This window comes from Corvus brachyrhynchos, unplaced genomic scaffold (assembly GCF_000691975.1).
Source record: "Corvus brachyrhynchos isolate BGI_N302 unplaced genomic scaffold, ASM69197v1 scaffold34, whole genome shotgun sequence".
Classification (NCBI taxonomy): Eukaryota; Metazoa; Chordata; class Aves; order Passeriformes; family Corvidae; genus Corvus; species Corvus brachyrhynchos.
The window spans coordinates 8,178,472-8,197,031 of record NW_008238126.1 but is presented as its reverse complement, the minus strand read 5'-3'; the positions used below and the strand labels follow the sequence as shown (position 1 = coordinate 8,197,031).

Below are 18,560 nucleotides of genomic sequence, written 5' to 3'. Positions count from 1 at the left end.
CAGGCAATAAAAAAATGTATTTGGGAGATTAGGGTTGATTTAATTGACATTTCATGTGACTTGGATTTGCACACACGAATCCATTTTACATTGTAGTATAAACGGTCGATAATTTAAAAACGGTCTAACGCTTCTTGTTGTTGGGGATTTTTTCTTCCATCTCACTTCAGGAACATTTATTTTAAGTAACGTGTTTTCATTTAATGAACATGCACAAAGTGGCGAGATCGTTTGGAAAATTACATTTACACTTCTCCTGAATAACGCTGGGCTCAAATCTTCAGCAAGCCCCCAGCTCACGCTCAGGGATGAAGTTTAATTTGGTGAATTTATGGGCCAACAAGCCAGCTGGAAAATGTACTCCAGAGAAGGTGCAGAGGTGTGATGTACACAAGCCCACTGGCAATGACCGATTTTACCCTCAGCTGATTTCAGCAGAACTACAAGTGCAGCTGCAGAGCCTTTTGCTCTCCTACATATGTGACACCTTTGCCCAGTTCCTCGGCCTTCAAAATATATTGGGTTGGACTCTTGTCACCCAACAGAGCTTTCCACTGTTAGCTGTCACCACGAGGTAGCACCTGCTGTCACTTACAGTGCCATGAATTCTCCCCTCTGAAATGAGGATTCACTCTTCCTTCAGAATGACCAATTAATCTGGTTGCACACAAGCTCATCTGTAAATCATTGTTTATTTCTCACCAAACAGTCGGTGTTGCTCCCTTGGCATGTTACCCTAGGAATCTTTCAGGGGTGTCCATGTGCAAAGATTGTGCTTGTACACTGCATATGACCAGTCAGATAAAGGCTATAGAAAGGAGGAAATATCCCACAGAAACTCAGGTGTTGGCTTTGAAGTAATTTAAATACACAAGAGGGGGGGGAAAAAAAAAGCCTTTGGCACTTTTGGAAAAATTGGAGAGATGCAGGAAAGTTAACTAAAGTCAAACACAAATGAGCAAACATTCATTTCATGATGAATGTTATGAAAAACCTTCAGTTAAATAAAAGCTAAAATCTGCTTCTTACTCTTGTTCATTGCCAGTTTAATAATATGACACTTTATTAATAATTTTTTTCTTAAGCATTATTAAACCATTAGCAAACTCAAAAGCTTGAAGATATGGGTAAAATGTGAGCTCAGAGACAGTAGCAAGGAAGCTACTGCATTTTCCTGTAAGCATTCACTGAGGGTTGGCTAGGCAGCTCTTCTATACACGTCCTTTTCCACCACAGGATAGGAATTACTGCTCCAATACCACCACCAAAAAGAGCTGCACTCGTGCCAGGGGTGCTGGTATGGGATGGATGTGAAACCCCTGCCCTTGCCTTGAAAAGCTCCCCTATACCCATGTTAACCCCCCAATTCTGCTCACATTAATAGTGTTGAAAATATTCCCAACAGAAGTAGAAACATCCAAGGTAGAGATAATGGAGATTCCCTTCAGTAACTGTGGGGGATCACCATGGAGCCAATTACTAGAATGGACAGAGGACTAAACAGTGGCCAAGGAGCCACCTCACCCCCAAATAATCCCCTGCCTTTGACTGGTGCTGCTCTGAGGTTGACACCTCCATTCTACACACACACCTCCAGTCAGGTAGATCCCAGCCAGCATTTTGATGACTACAAAATTTTATTAGCCTACAGTATTTCTGTCTTCTTCCTTTCTTCGTATCTCCTTTTGTAGTTTCCCCTTTCCTTGTGTGCCAGATGGAATATGAGGGATGAAGATAAAAGTGAGAAATGGACATTTATGTGACAAACATCTAATAAAGTAAGAAATAAATTGGAATTTCTAAAATATTTTTTTAAAATTTCCTTTTAGTATCAGCTCTTTTACTACTATCTGAAATTGTTATGCAATTGCACCGTCCTTCGTATGCATCTGGGAACCAACTCATTTCTATTCTTCTGCTGGGTGAAAAGGAGTTTGAAATGCATTTCAAACAAGAAGGAATAAAGAATTGTATCCAGGGAACATGTGGGAGTTCAAAACTTGTCCTGAGACAACACTCTGTTTAGCTTTTCCAAAGTACAGCTCTTCATTTAATAATTTGATTTGCTCCGTGGAAGACGAAAGAAATATTCACTGGCATGTAAGGAGTGAGCCTTTCTCTGCTGCCTTGACCTCCTCAGCATGTCAGGGTAGAAAACAAAGTGGAGAGTGTGTGTCAGGGATCTTCCCAAAGAGAGAGAGAGAGAGAAGGAAAACGAATGCAGAAATGTTCAACAATAATTCAGCAAGGCAAAGTGCTGTAAGGAGAAAGTGGCTCCTCTTAGGAGTCTTGGCCAACTCCTCAGCCCATCTCCCACGGATCAGGGAAGGACTGGGGGAGGGAAACAAGACCAGATTGGCATCATTCCTCGGCCTGTGCCATACACTGACGTGAAGGGGTCATTTTCTTCTCAGCATAAGAAGTAACGAGTGCAGTAAGGATCTCCAAAGGTTTGTTTTTGCAGTCTCTGACTAGGAAATAGCAGATTTCTCAAGTGCCAAAAGAAAGGCCTCTTTGATAAGAGGAAAAAACCCACTACTATTAAACTGATCAACATTACAAATGTGCCTGCCTGATACTAGAGAGAGGGAATTAAATGTTAAAGTCTAAAATCTGCTGGCCCAGACACAGACCATTACTCTGATAGCTGTGTTGTGGTCAGCAACTCTGGTGAGTGCAAAACTGGCCACTCCAACAAGTTCTGAGCGCAGAACACAACCGTGTTTCCAAATATAGGGGCCCTCACAAGCACTTTTAATCAGTTAAAGCACAAGAGGTAATGAAGCAGCTTGTTATTTTCCCTGTTTGCCTCTAAAAAGGCCAAGGGCCCTTTCAGTCATGATTTTCAGACTTAATAAAAATGATAAAGTCTTTAATTCCTAAACCCACACCTACAGTGATGGAAATTACCCTGTGTAAGAGAAGAGGCTCTTATTACTTCTGATGGGATATTACAAGCCTCAATCAGTGATTGTAAATTCTTTGAGATCTTCAAATGGAAGATAAAATAGGTCTTTGTCTATTATTTATTTACTTATTGACTTATTATTTATGTATCCCTAAGCAGCTCCATCCTGCCAAACCATATTTCTCCTGGCGTCTTTCAGCCTGTGACATTTATATTTTATTATTGACCTCAGTAAATGACATAAAATATGACTTCTACAACCTATGAAAAGATGTGTACTCAAGAGCAGAACTTCATTTCTACCTGCTGTAGGTATGGAGGAGTTGGACTCTCTGGCATTATGAAATCTGTTATTTTGTGCGGGGGTTGGAGGCAGGAGTTATCCTTCCATCTCAAGGCAAGCATAAATATTTCAAAGTACACATGATTCTAATTCCATTGAAGCTCGTCTGAAACATCCCAGACTTTTTATTGAAAATGAGATGATAATGTATGGTGGCCTGCAACAGATATACCAGTATTTTAAAACTACTGCTATAGGGCCAAGTAATTATGCAGTACAGCTGTTGCGTGCTACACTGGATTCCTCAGTGTTTTATGAGCTCGTGGTGCTGTGCAGCACAGAAGCCAGAGGATTTTTCAGAATGCTGAATTCAAACTTCTGATTATGCAGGTCTGTCTTGCCTTTTCCCTTCTTGATTTGGAGTAGCCAATAACAAAGTAAGTCACCAATAAGATAAGCTGCACCCATTGATTAGGTGAGCACTGCACATGGCCAAGGCTCTGAAGAAGAGCCAAAATTGTGAATTCTGTCCAAGCGAGCGATCAGATAATAAAGAATCAGTTAATTTGAAACAGGTTATGGTTCTCTGCAGATATTTAGGGTCCTGGAACAAAGGAGCAGTTCCTAATAAAGAGCCCTGGGTTCCTTGCTCCCAGGGAGTGCTTGCTGACATGGTGAAGGGACACCTACAGTGCTCAGACAGGTTTTCCACCAGCACAGCCCAACATATGGGGGCACATATTGATCCATCCACCTTCCATCTCCTCTTCCAAAAAAATGCCCTGCCAACCCCTTCAAGTCCACATGACTGGATGAAATTTCTTTCTTCCTGAAGTTGTTTGAAGTCTTTGAAAGGGTCATTTGGTGTTGCTCAGGAAAAGGTGTTATCACCCTGGATTCCTTGTCTGTTCCAGGGAGAAGTGTTGGGAATCACAACCACTGTTCCTTCCCAGGCACAAGGGCTGGTCCATCAGCTGGATCAGGGCACAATGCTCAGATACCTCCTCTATAAAGTGATAATTAAGTTTACTAATACTTCATTAAACATTGATCAGCCTTCCTAGAAATAGTAACATTAGAATCATAATGAAACGGGATCGGTTTTTATCTGCTTGTTTTTGAGGCCATTATAATTGGCTTCATTACAATTAAGAAAGTGTTTTTTGAAAAGTCATTTCCCTGGAAATGTTAGAGAACAGTTTGTTCTGCTAGCTACTTCCACGTCAGGCTTCTAAGTTGCTTTAACTCCCTGCGTGCTGCAAGCTCTCTCCTGCCATCCCAGTGATGCCAGTTCAAATTATGCGAGATGGATCCTACCCTTTGTACCCCAAAGGTACTTATTCTGAAAATTGACCATATTAGAGGACTAATTGGCTAAGCCACCATGCTGGCTGATGTGAAATGCTTTCAAATACCATGAAACAGCTGTGTTTATCGGAAATATGAAGAGTGACTTTTTAATAAGGAGATCTGGCAATAATCCAAATTTGTTGAAAGGAACTTACACTTCTGTGTATAATACAATACAAGAGGTAAAGAATGGAAGCCTAAAACAATAGCTTTAAGCCCACAGATTTTGGTGATGAAAGCAGTTACCCAAACAAGAAGAAAAAATAATTAAGAAACTTGGGCTGGGATTTGTAGAGGTCCTGAGAGAATTCATTAACTGCTTTTGAATTTCAGTGGGAGCTGCTTCCCCGTAACACTTTCAAAGGTTTCTGAAAGTCCCTATTTTTCTTACTGCCCATTAGGAACAGACTTTAGGGTGATAAATGTAGAGGAATTGCTTACTCAGGTTAGCAAGAACCTGCCTCTACTTAAATACTGAGCTGCTGAGGGTAGGGCTGACCAGTCCTAGGATCAGCCCTCGGAAGGCAATTCACATCCCTGGAAAACTTGGGCATTTGTTAAGTCCCATAACGGTGCAAAGGGGTTGTCTAGTAACATGTTTGTCAGGTCCAAGGATGAGGTAAATGCAAACTGATCCCATCTCACTTTCCCATTTGCAGTGTCAAGGCTGGGAAATCGTGGAGCTGGAGAACAAAGATAGGCTTTACCCTCTAAGCATGGGTAAAATTCAGGTATCGCTGATACTCGCTCCCACATTATGTAGACAAACATAGATGAAAGATCCAAAATACAATATAAACAGCTGAGCAGTGCAAGAGATAGTGAAACACCCTAGATAGGATGGATGGGGATTCTGTTCCTGTCCATGAACATCAAAAAGATGGGCTGAATTGCAGGCTATCCATCTCTCAGCTCCAGAAGTCAAGTGCAGCTGGGCAGCTAAGCACTGCTGAAAAGAGCAGAGCCACGGTATCTCCAGATCAGGGCTGGCTCTCAGCCCTTTTCTGCTGCTCTGAGTGGTATAAGGCACCTGGACCCTTTGTTCAGAAACACTCCTCCTGTAAGAAATTTTGCAGTAGCAAGTGGGAGGCAGGAGGACATTTTGCCAATGCCCACGGAGTTCCTAGCAAAAGGAAAATATGCTTAGGGCTGTGTTTGAGCTTGGGGTTTATTGGTGTACTCTGGACTGCTGAGTATTACGGGCTGCTTTTGAAAACCTGTGGAGCTGAACTGAGCACTGGTTCCAGATTCTGGCATGGGCAGGGGGCCAGTTAAGTTAGCTATTTTGAGCTGAATGTTTTAAAACATGTCAGAATTCTGCTGCCTTTGGGAGACCAGAATACTACAGAATTGATTACATCGGGACAGAAATAAAAATCATACCTATAGAAAGCACTCCTTCCTTCCAAGACTACAGCTAGAGGTCAAAAAGACCCTAATTTAACATATTTGTAGAATTCCTGCATCACATCAAATGCTGTCAACTTCTGCATATTATTATTACTTTTAATACACATGATGCATTCTCATATATTCTCATCCCAAGATAAAAACTACTGCTAGGAGAATATATCATGTCTTTCTTATAATGAAATGCAGTTGATAAGTTTACAATAGAAATGTAAATTCTCTTAAAAACTACAACCTTTATGTGTGTGATGATATAATTCTGCTTTGATACTAAAAAGGGCATGGTAATGGAATCTGTGACTTTGGAGTGATATATTGCTGTTAAGTTAATAGGACTCCACATTCCCATTTCTAATATCAGTGTTTTTCCTCCCTTTCATTCTGTAGATGGTAAGCTGATACTACATAAACATTGTTAAAGCTATAGTTCCACGCTACAGTAATTCACTTAACTTTAACATGATTTATGGTTCTGTCAATAGAGGAGGTTGAAAATCCAGAGCTCCGATGCTTAAACATGGGTTCCATATTTAAAGCAATAATGTGCTTTTTGTGTGTGTCTGAAGCTAGAAGAATTTAGCATAAAGCAGAGATAAAAATATTATAGTTCACTGCACTGTTTAAAGCATATAGTTTAACTCCACGGATACATCAAAGAGAGCAAAGGAACCAAACACAGCATCAGGAAAAGCATGGGCAAAATACTTTGTTCCTGAAGCACTTTATTTTTATATTATTTTTTAGGGATGCATGAAATCCTATTAGTATTTTTAACACTGCCCCTCTTTTTTTTCATTCTTTTGCTCAGTTAGATCAGCTCCTTTTGTCAGGATGAGTTTAAATCTGGGTCCACTGTGTTAATCACCCCCCTTTCTTCTTTCTGGCACTTCCCCTCCAGGCGTTTTGCCTCTTTAGGAGATTAAGCTACCAAGTCATCTTGTTGCTCTAACATGTCCTCACTGGAGCAACATATTAACACAACTCCTCTGCAAAAGAGCCCTCTTTAGAAGTTTGCTGCAGGGATGACAAATTAACCCAGCATGGTGTCCCACACATCTATCTCAGTACAAATTATTAGTGTAATAGAGCTTTTAGTTATGCATTTATCTAGTAATTATTGAACGGTTATACAAAACGGAGCTGAGCAATCATGGCCCTTTATGAGGCGAGCTCGGTGGGTGGTCTTACAGTTAATTTAGGATAGGACTGTCTAAGCAGTTCACTCACACACAAATTAGCTGAACAGCCTGCTCCTTTAAATATTTCCTATGTCACAGGCTAACTCTTGACAATACAACAAAGGTAGAGTTTTAATTACACGGTTCCTGACTTTTGTTTAGCTGAAGCTTTAACCCTTTGCAGGCCTCCCTCTCTGCCCTCCTTGCCTGGGCTACGGCAGGCGGTGGCAGTTTGGGGATTGTGTCATGGCTAAAGCCTGACCTTGAGGCCATCTGTTGGGAAACTGCTTTTCCTTCAGCACCAGGTTGCTCCAAAGCGAGTGCAGGAAATCAAAATCTTCCCCTGCACAGTCAGCTCTCCTGACATTGCAAACTGGATCATGTAAACTCATCTGATGGTCAGCGTTGTGATGTTTATGGCCTCACCTCATCTTCCTCGCCCTTGTGGTGTGACTCTCTCTTTTTGGCTCTCTGGCATCACCCATCCCTTGCTCTGAGGTGCCTCTGTCAAGTTGCACCGCTTTGTTTTTGTCAAAATTCAAAGGGAATTAGAAGGTTACACCACTGTGCCACCTGGCAGCATCAGGAAGCCACAGAGACTCGTACAGAAAAGGACATTACAAGATGTCTTTTTACAATGTACACCAGGAACCATCAGTTTGATTCACTTGGAGCTGGCTGACAGGACAGCGAGCAAGGCACCAGGACTTTGGTGACCCACTGGAGGATTTTGATAGAGAAGGACACGGTATCTTTCCAGATATGTGACAGAGAGGTTTCGCTGCTTTGGCGTGAACAGAGAGTACTGTGCTGCAGCATTTCCCTGGCAGGCCTTGTCCTGATAAAAGTCTAAATGGCAATGGTAATTATGGAGGAAATTAATATAATGGAAACCAGTCCACTAGCTGACTTTCATCCCTTCTTCTCACACACCCACTTCCTTGGGTTCTTGCCTTCATGCTGTGTTTCTTGCTTCTTGTAATTGTGTTTCTCCTTCATTTATCTTCCTAACATACCATCTCATTGTTATTTTTTTTCCTTGCCTTGCCTTTTTTTCCTTGCTTTTTTGGCTTGCAGGATTCACACTGTCATATTCCGTGGGAATGCTTGAATGCTCTGCAGCACAGGCTGCTGTACATCCTGGCTTTACAAGATCGTGGTCAATTTAACGTTTCAGCCAGCTCCAGTTATAAAGTCACCAGAGTGTAAGTAGCAATACATGGAAGCCTAAAACCACTTATGTAAATACTGCTGTCACCCATAGTATTTAAATCCTTCACTAGCTGGTGAAGAGTTCAAGTGGTCTGGGAAGCTTTGTGAGATGCCAACAATCCACGGTGCCTTTGCAATGCTGCAGTGCTGTGGTGAGCTACGCCGACCACCAGATAATCCCATTTGCAGGTAACAAAAGTATGCTGAGTAGGAGAGAGATCTGGCTGCTCGAATTCTCAAGGCTTTGAAATAAATTCTAAAACTGATAGTGATGCTAAAGCCACCCTATAGGTGATCAATTTACCATCTGCCAGACACTGAATCCTAGCCACGCTGGTCCAGAGAAGACATATGGTGCATTCATAGAGTCATGCCCAAAAAACTGCCATCATCAAGTGAGGCTCCATGAATCACTTTGCTAGCTTATCACCAAAGAAACTTGGATCTTGCCACCATCTGTTGGAAGTACTGAGGAGTCACTGAAGCATTGGCATCCCTGCGCCAGCACTCACTGCACATCTGGTCCGCTGGTCAGCCAGCTCGGATCCTCTCTCCTGGCTATTGCCCAGCTGGGCCGGGCACTGGCAGCAGCACCAGTGCAGATAGGAACGAGTGCACAGCCTTCCACAGCACAGCACATCCAGACAATTCCATGAGAGCAGAGGTTTTCCAACTGCTTCATCGGGTGGAGCACCTTAGAGCTAAGACATCCTCTCAAGGAATCTTCCTCCTCCTCCAAAGGAAGTTTTGTTTCCAAAATGACTCATTGTGGGGATCACAGGGAAGGGCATTCAGTATCCTGGGATACCCCAGCATCAGACGTGCAGTGTATTCTAAGGGATGTTTGGAAGCTTGTGAAGGATTCGGGAATATTCCCGAGAAGTTATAAATCACTGGTTGTCAATGACAACACCTGCCATGAATAGTCTACAGCTTCTTCTCTGCTGTCTATTTTGATCATGCTTTACAAATGCATCTCATACACACATCCAAGTGATAAACTTGCACATACGAACATGAGAAGGAGATGGAACCTCCCTGTGATCGTTGTTCTGGCTGAGGAGCTTACTCTGATGGTGACCTACTTATTCACAACTCCCCTTTCTCTGAAATCTCTCTGCAGAATGGAGATTAAATCCTGCTCTTTGTTTGCCAAAGACCCCTGAGAATGACCTGCCACTGACCATTTACATAACGCACCTGTGTCCAAAGGGAATTTAGCCTGTGTGTGCTGTACCATCACTTCTGCCGAGGCACAACTCCCAGTAACTACTGGTGGATGTGAATCTCTCAATTATATCCTCTTATACGACAGCATTATACTCTTTATGTTGCCACTTCTGATACCTGAAAAGCTTCTCTCTTCTGCTTACTGTCCCTAAAGTATGCCGGAGGCGATGGGATAAAGAACAAAGCTGGATTTGCAGAAAATAATCCATCTCAGTGTATCACCCTTTACTAACAGAATGATTGTTGTGGCAGGGAAATAAACACAGCCAGCGTGCTGTGGAAGAAGAATACTGAGGAGGAATGTCCCAAAAGAACAAAGAATGAAGTCTGGGACAAGATTTTTTCAGGATGATGGCATTTAAAGAAACCATGGATGGATGCAGAGGGATTTTTTTCCTGAAAATCTGCAAGACTTTGTGAATGAGCATAAAACAGAAGACGCTTCTAAATGATGCTGCAGAAGAGCAGTTTTGGTTAACTTTTTAGGAACCATGATGATTAAAAGCTCTGTTGCTTCTTTATGGAGTTAGTAAAGAACATCTCCTTCCAAACAATCCAAATTTGGGACTGTAATAATTCTATTTGCTTTTCTGGCTCCCATTGAATGTTCTTCTCACATCGCCAATGGAAATCCCTCAGTGCACAGAAAAAGTCTTGTGAAAACAGACTGTAGATGAGATTTAAACAAGGCCTCACCACTGAGACATTTCCTCTCTCAACCACACAAGAATCCAAAGCAGAGAGGGTCTAAACAGGGGCAGACAAAGGCAGTCAATGATCTTAAAAAATTAGTGTGAGGTAAAACACAGCTAAATAAAGAAAGGCCTATTAACTAATCAATCAACAACTGAAATCTAAAAGGCTGAACTTCTAAAAGACAGGAATTGGAAGTCAGCTGATGTGCACTGAATAGAATGTTAATGGAAGCTTCATATTATTCATACTTGTATCACCAATTATCAAGGCTTTTAAAAGAGGATATATTTGCCAGACAGCTCGGATCCAAATTTCAAGGGAAATCTCTATAGAGCTTAGATGCCTAAATATCTTCTGAGGATGTAGGTGTATGTCTAAGGATAATGAATAATTTTTATGGATTAACCACAACAAATCAAACTACAATAAGCAGATTTAACAAAGCACAAAACCTCATGAAGTGCAAGTCTGACCTTGCTTCAACTTTGTGCAACTGCACCATTTCTCACCACATCACCTGGACTGTGCAGACAAAGAGGCTCCTTCTGGTTTATGCTGCCCTCAGTAAAACCACACTGATGCCAAACAGACATTTCCAAATAATTTCTAGGATGAATTGCTAATATGCCTTTTTATGCTCCACCATTCGACCAATTCCTTAATAATCTTCTCTAAATGAGGCAAAATTTCATAGCAGAAAGAAACATGTCACAACCATTCATTCCTATTTTTGTATCTTCCAAAGAGGTTTGTAAGAGGATTCATTTGTGTCTCTTACTATGCCCAAGTGAGTTCCTTTTCAAATGTGAACTCAATATTGCATTTAGTTTTCTAGGCTAAATGCAAATGCATCTTTCTAACAAAAATACATAAGCACATCTAGACCCAGAGGACATCTCTTTGACTTGGAAAGTCAGTCAGAAGAGTACTGGGAAGAAAACCAGCCAAAATATTGCAGGAACCAACTTCAAGAGTCCTCTAACAAGGCACACTGACACCAACAGCACGAGAATAAATGACGTGCAGAAGGAAATCCACAGGGCTGGAAGACAGGTGTGGGTCAGAAGTGATGGATGGGTCCCTATCTCGAGCTGTTGGACCGAGTCAACGTGATGAATGGTCACAAGCAGAAGACACTTCCCTGCAACACCTCCTGTCCCTTTCCCCACCCTCTTCCAACAAAACCCCAAGGCCCCAGAATCCAGCGTTTCCACCTTGAGCGGCCATCAGGAGCTTTCCCAAGCAGCCCAGCCTAACAGAACCAGCCTCTAGACACCTAAACCCTCCTGGTTGTGAAGGTTCTGAGCACAGCCCCTCGCTGGGCGGTCACAGGTGGCGATGGCTTTCCGTGGAGCGGCGCTGGCACGGCCACTGGGTGCCGTGGCTACCCTTTAATGCCTGGGGGCTCTCGGGAAAGGCCTCACCTCTGGGTCCTGTAATGACAGGTCGATGGTGCTGTGTGAAAGCCGTTCCAAGGGAGGAGGTCTGCGAAGGCGAGGGACTGCTGAAACCAGACTTCTCTGACTTCTTTAATGTAGTTGGCGATGGCATTCCGGGCAAGAATCATTGGGTCGATGGTGCTGTGTGAAAGCCGTTCCAAGGGAGGAGGTCTGCGAAGGCGAGGGACTGCTGAAACCAGACTTCTCTGACTTCTTTAATGTAGTTGGCGATGGTATTCCTGGCAAGAATGATTGATAAGTGCAATTTAATAATGCTAGGTCATGGAACGACAGCCTATGCATTGTGAAAGGGGGTGCAGGAGCAGCTAGACACACTTAAAGGACAAATGAGATGCAACACAGCAGCAAGCTGAGAGCTCACTTTTATTTGTGGGGTTTTTTTCAAGGCAGAAGCAGCCATGGTTTGCTCTGAGCCATGAGTACTAAAAGGCAGCCATATTTTTCTTATAAATCTGAAATATGGGTAAGATGCAGCTTATTATTGCTACTGAAACCTACTCTGCTTTATTTTTAGAAATCTGTAATAGCTGGAGCACTTGGATTTTTACAGGTTTTTTTATGAGTTCTGTCTTTCACTCCTTGGTTTAGTAGATTATTGCAAATGGATCTTTTAAATGTGCCGCACGACTCAAGGCACAACTAGAGAATGGAGTTCTCTGAGTTCAAACTCTGCCTCCCCTCACTCTCTTGACTTCAAAGGTATTTAAAAGTTACATGTTTATGTGGTTCCCTTTCGCTTTCAAATTTTTTTTTTAAAGGGTGAATGGTATTTTTGCCTTGATATTAGAAGCCGCACTGGAATTATTTCAGAGCTGTTATAATGCCCTTGAACTATATCAAAAGCTCCCAATGAAAATCAGAGTTAAGTTGTCACTGGGTGCAACCTCTGCCATGGACAGGCAGAAATGGTGTGGTGCTCATCTGACTGGTTTGGTGTACGGGGTGAGAATACCTCCTGTTGATGCCGTATCAAGGCTGTGGAATCAAAGAAATTAATGGAATGAATATATGGCAACAGGCTTGTAAAATCTGAGTCTTTTCTGTGTATGGTAGATGCTTGGAGGAAAGAATTTTACAGTATATAAATGAAAAGTATGCATGTTTGTCTGTACTAGCCTATATTTTTGCAGTTCTAGATGTACCTGGGTGTTCTGATTATCAGAATGTATCCTGAAAACTCAAAATTTCCACTATATACAGCCCATCAGGCATCCTGCATATCCATAGGGATATAGCAAAACAAAGGTTGATATTTCAGGTGGAAAAGCAAAATATCAGGTAATGTGCAAGTTGAACTTTCACTAGCAAAGTAATTTAATTTTATTTCCAACTCTGTATTTTATAGTATTTAATTGTTAAAAAAGTAAAGAGAGAGGCCTGGACAAGATTATCTCTGGGCTATATTATTAACTTTATATTTAATAAGACTAGTTTTATAGTCCCTGGGATGTTGATTGCAATATGCAGGAGCCTTCTTGTACTTTATACTCTGCACTGCTGTGTCTTAATGGTTTCAGTGAGGCTTTGGAGTTTATACTGCTGTAAGTTAAATAAAGTAAGGGAATGGTTTGAGTTCCAGTGTTGTACTCGCAGCTTTCTGCCTCGAAACTTGTTTGCTACAGGGTTTGCTGTTGTGGTGGCTTTTTCCTCATAGCAGGAAAGGTTACAGAGTTAACCTTTTAAAAATCAAAGTTTAGAACTGACTATGGTGCAAGAAAAATATTGGGTTGGGGATTTTTTTTTTTTTGTTAATGTGGTCTTAAGGACTTTGGAGTAGGAACAAAAGCAGAGACTGGTTGAGTTTGGGGGGAAGAGTGGAAAGGAGATGGAACTGAGGTGTTTCAGTGCAATATTCCAGTGCAGCCTGCTGAATTTCTGCTCCGACGGGATGTAACTTAGTCGTGGAATGTCCGTATTCAGGACAAGGACACTCAAAGGAATTAACGGTGCTGTTGACCCAGATTTCCCTGTGATGGAAGAACTGGGGATGGAGACACCAAAGGAGTGTCAACCCCAGCCCTAAGTGCAAAATATCATGGGCAGGCCAAGCGACTTCTATGGACAGGGAAGGCCACGGTAAAATTTGCCAGCATGGGAGCTGCTCCAAGAGCACGGCTGCGCAGCCCATGAGCAGGGATCCAAGTGGGACAGGAGTTACCTGAGCCCCTGGGGTGGTGACAGAGGTCGGGGAAGGAGTGAGATCTCAACTCTATGGCTCAGCTGGCTCAGGAGCTCCCTGCTTGCCCTGGCTACAAACCCTCTTCAGGGTTATGGCGAAGATAATAAAGCTTCTAAAAAAATGAAACAGCTTTTCTTCTACCCCTGTGTTAAAAAAACCCCTGCAGGACTCATCTCTAAACCACAGCAGGGAGAAGGGGCAGAGGCAGTGGAATTTGGTTTAAAGCTGCAGCAGTTTCGTGTGATTGTGTCCAAACACTGGAACTTGAGGAGCTACAAAGAAGCTGATGAATGACCTTGAATGTGGCAATGCTGAGCAGTGTCATGTTCATACGGGGATGGGTTTTATAAGGTCGAGGCAGCGGCTTTCATGTGAAAATAGAGATTTTAATGTAACCCCATGCAGGGAAATTGAGCAGAAAAACAAACTGAAGCGCTGGTAATTGGTTGCTACTTTTGCTCTATTTGTTTGTTATCGTTCTGATTGCCACTATTATCACAAGTTTGGTTCATTTATTTATTTTTTTTCCAGGGTATTTTGAAATGTATTGGTTTGGAGCAGTCCAACTATACCATGTTTTTGTTTTGTTTGGGGTTTGTAATGACACATTTTATTTTGAGTGATCACATCCATCAGATCTCAAGAAAAAAATGGCTGCTTCCTAGTTCAGAAGAATATGCAAACAGGAGCTTAATTACATCACTTAATATTGACCAAGAGAAAGAAGAAGATGAGTTTGCCAGCTCATTTCCAAAGCATGTTTTGTCCTTTAAGAGGGGAGGGTATGACAGAAAGTTAGGCAGTGCAAAGCAATTAGCATCATTCACATTTTATGTTGCGCTAGCATGGTGCTCTAGCAGCAAAATTCAAACATTCTTTGAATGGGTTAATAAAAGAAGAAATACAGTCGGCATGCAAGAAAAAGGTTTCCAAGAACAAGCCAAAATATGTCCCATTCTTCTAAATTTATCACAGCCATGTCACATTATCCTTGAGACTGCCAGGAATGTCAATTTTTTTGCAATTTAAAAAAAATATCTCATTTAGCACCATATGTTTGGTTAATGTGCCTGATATATCCTGCGTATTCTTTAGTCCATCCATTTCTAATACTCACTTTCTCTCTTTTTTTTCCTCCCCTTGCTAAGCCATATGTTACAATGCTGGTCATTCTATCGAAGCTCTGGTCGGGAGCTGAGAGCAAGGGAACTCTGGTTTAATCACCCAGAAAAACTTTGAATTCTACAAGTCTCACTTGGGTGAGCAGTCTCAGCACTTGAGTTAGTTGTAGGTGCCTGGTGCCTATGAAAATCAGGCCACCTCTGAGGCGGCACAGTGGATATTAACTATGAGGAAGGAACTAAAGGTGGACGGCTAAATATTGAATTAGGTGTTTAATTTTTGGCACCCACGTTTGAGATTCTTGGCTAGTTTTAAGGGTCTTCTGCTCCGTACCTAATGAGTTTTAACACATTCAGTGGCCCCCAGTCTGCAGGGTCCCTCCTGTGCTGCTCAGGGATGCAGGAAATTAAAAAGTTAAGGCTGAAGGTAGCTTGGGCAGAGCTGGGGATGCATCCTGGGAGGATGCTGCTGCCTTGCACGGCTTTCCTCAGCATTGGTCCTGGGAGCCAGCGATTACTGGGGACCACTGCACTGAAGACCAGATTTCAGCACTTCACAGGACCCCAAGGAAGGGGCAGTGCCAGCTCTAAGGACACCTCTGAGTCCCTGCTCTCCTCTCTCTGCTCTCTGGTGCAGGGCAGCAACAAATTACAATATCCCCCAGCCCGTCTCAGCTGCGCTGGCCGGTGAATAGGGAATGGAGCCAAGGATCCTCCCCGTTCCCTGCCTCTTTCTATCCATCTGCTCCGAGCAAGGAATAAACAAGAACAGCCAGAACACAACGGCTGGGTAGCCCAGGTGGGGGTTAAAAGTGTTCCTTACTATTCTGTGGATAGGACTCTTGTCCAAATCACAGTCACACCTGGCACTTTTAGGGAACACAGCTTTCAGAATCCAGGTCTGAGTCTCCTCTGAATGTTATTTAGAGTGTGAGAGAGGAAAATCAGACTTTGTCTATTTTCTTCTTATGGCAGCTTTTAACTACAGAATAAATGGAGAAGTTAATTGCTAAATAAAAGAAGAAAATAAAGGGATTTGTGGCATAAAACGCAGATGGAAGCCTGAGTGGGTGTGTTACTTTAACTTACTGTACTTGTGTTCATGTGGTTCTGTATGTATGCCAAACATATATGGTCTGAGCCTGCTCCCATTAACATAAATCTGCTTTTTTCACTGGACAGAGGGAACCTGATCAAAGACCATGATGGTGCTAAATGGAACAAGAGGTGTATACTTTTGTATTTTTTTCCAAATGGAAATATTAATTTGACATTGGTTTTTCAGTTGAGAAGAATTTTAATTGCAGTACACAATAAGCAGAAAATTCAGACAACAATAATCTTGAAACTGTTAGCAGCATTATATTTCTATCAAGGAATTTGTGTGCCTTTTCAACATTAGAGCTTTCTGAATTTTCATTAATTTGGCATTTCCCTGAACACACAAGTTATTTTGTTCATTCCACATCATGCATCACACCCTTCTGCTCAATGCATAATGCAAGCGCAAATGGGATCCTCGTCCTTGGGAGACTCTGGTTACTGGAGCCATTGGATGTTGAAGTCCCGCAGAAAGACTTTCCAAAACTCTGCACTTCGCAAACCTCCAGCCCAAGTTTAATCAGTGAGTGCACAGGAAAACTTCGTGTTCCTCATCTTCTAAGGGGCACTGGAGCATTGTGATGGGTTTAATTCCTCTACCTCCTTATGTTTGCCAGTACTAGAAACGCACCACATAAGAGTCTTCCTTGAGTACAGCTAAAGGTCTTCAAATGTTCATGTATGAGGCTGATATATATTTAAATGGACCAGAAAATGATGCGTGAGAATTGAATGCACAAATCCTTCCCAGAACAAACAAATATCTGCGAACCTCTTTTCCATGTACCTACCACGTGCCTTACTGAAAAATCAGGGTTAACTTCGATGGAGTGAACAGAGTCACAGCAAGAGGAGAACAATCCCCCTTCTCTGCAAGTCTACACCTGTATATCCATCCAATTTCACTTGATTAATTACTGACATTATTCTACCTGCACACATCTCACACAACAACTCCATCTCTCGTTAGCTACATTGGTAGACCAGCTCATATTCATCTCCAAAGACCTTTGGATAATTATCCCGATATTCCCAGTAGCTCTCTGCCACTAGACTCTTGATGGAGAATTCATAACAAAAGCTATGAATGAAACATGGTCTGGATCCTCCTTCCCAAGGCACACTAGGAAAAGGAACCACGGAAGCTCAGGTATTACCAGGTGGACCATGAACTCGACAACATGCAGAACCAACAGATGATGCAGAAAAACAAGTCGGCTGTTGAAGAAAAAAACTGATATATGGGAAGCATTTTTTCAAGGAATTTTCATCCTCATGTGTGAATTATTCCAGCAATTCCACTGACATCAGTATCAACAGAAATGCTGATCAGCTGCTATTTTTTTTTTTCCTCCTGGGGAATTCCTAATTTCAAGCTTCTTGAAATGTTGACGGCTACGCTCCTGCCAGTCATAGTAAGTCTGTTCTATTTAGTGCTGAGCAAACTTTGTCATCAGCCGAGATACGATCACACTGACTGCCATCCATCAGTTTACTGTATTAATTGCTCCAGTATACACAAAATACAACACAGATGGAAATTCACTCATCCTAATGAAGTGCTCTTTAGTTTCTACGTTCTGAATGGGTACTGGCTCCCCTGGTTGCAGCCGGAGTTACCATGATCACTGATTAACTACCTGCCAGCGGAGCACCTCGCTTCACAAGGCTAAATCCAGCTTAATAAACAGTGATTTTACAGAAGAAAAACGAAAGCTCCCCCTCTATCCACTTATCAAACTGCTGCATATGCATCACCAACACACACATCCAGTCTCCTCAGAACTCGACATCTGACAGATCATCAGGAAAACAGAGCTAATCTATCCATACCCATCAACATCGTATCATAGGTGACTGCCAGATACTTAAGAAGCCATCCAAAAGAAATGTCACAACTCTTTTTCAAGACACTACAAAAGAAATGTTCCAAATAAAATAAAGCAAATGCACGTACAAGTAAATGAGCCAAAGAACTTAATAAAAAGAGATTGATTAAAATGAGGACCAGAATGTTCAAAAAGGACTGAGAGAGAGAGGTGCCAAAGGCGCATTAAATGGATTCAATGGCTTTAGGTTTTAAATGCTTTTGGACTCCTCAGCAATTTTTAGCCAAAAATGATAATTCAAGTTAGAATCAAAATTCTGATGTCACTTAGGGAAAAAGAAGGTTGAAACTTCTCCTTTGCAAATGAGCACTGATCCATTTATGAAGGAGAAATACCAGTTTATAGTGATGGACAACCTTACCTACAGAATTTTAAAGCCGAGCACTACAACATTCACAATTATTTTAAAATCCTACCCATGAAAGTCTGCCTGAATTGTTTGGTACAACGTTCTCATAGAGTGTATTACCTTGTCTGTTTGTGTCTGTGTTTACAGCATCATCTGGATTGTTTTAGATCACTTAAGTTAGGCTTCATTCCTGC

The 18,560-nt window shown here is 42.0% G+C and overlaps 1 protein-coding gene across 1 annotated transcript in view; it reads right to left on the bottom strand.

Moving 5' to 3' along the window:
- The window catches only part of NFIA (nuclear factor I A), a 322,110-nt gene that overhangs the window by 11,967 nt on the left and 291,583 nt on the right, over window positions 1–18,560 (bottom strand). Inside the window, exon 9 of the mRNA XM_017733521.1 lies at window positions 11,692–11,821. Within this exon, the coding sequence (XP_017589010.1) occupies window positions 11,692–11,821 (130 nt within the window). The remainder of the gene's footprint in view (window positions 1–11,691; window positions 11,822–18,560) is intronic.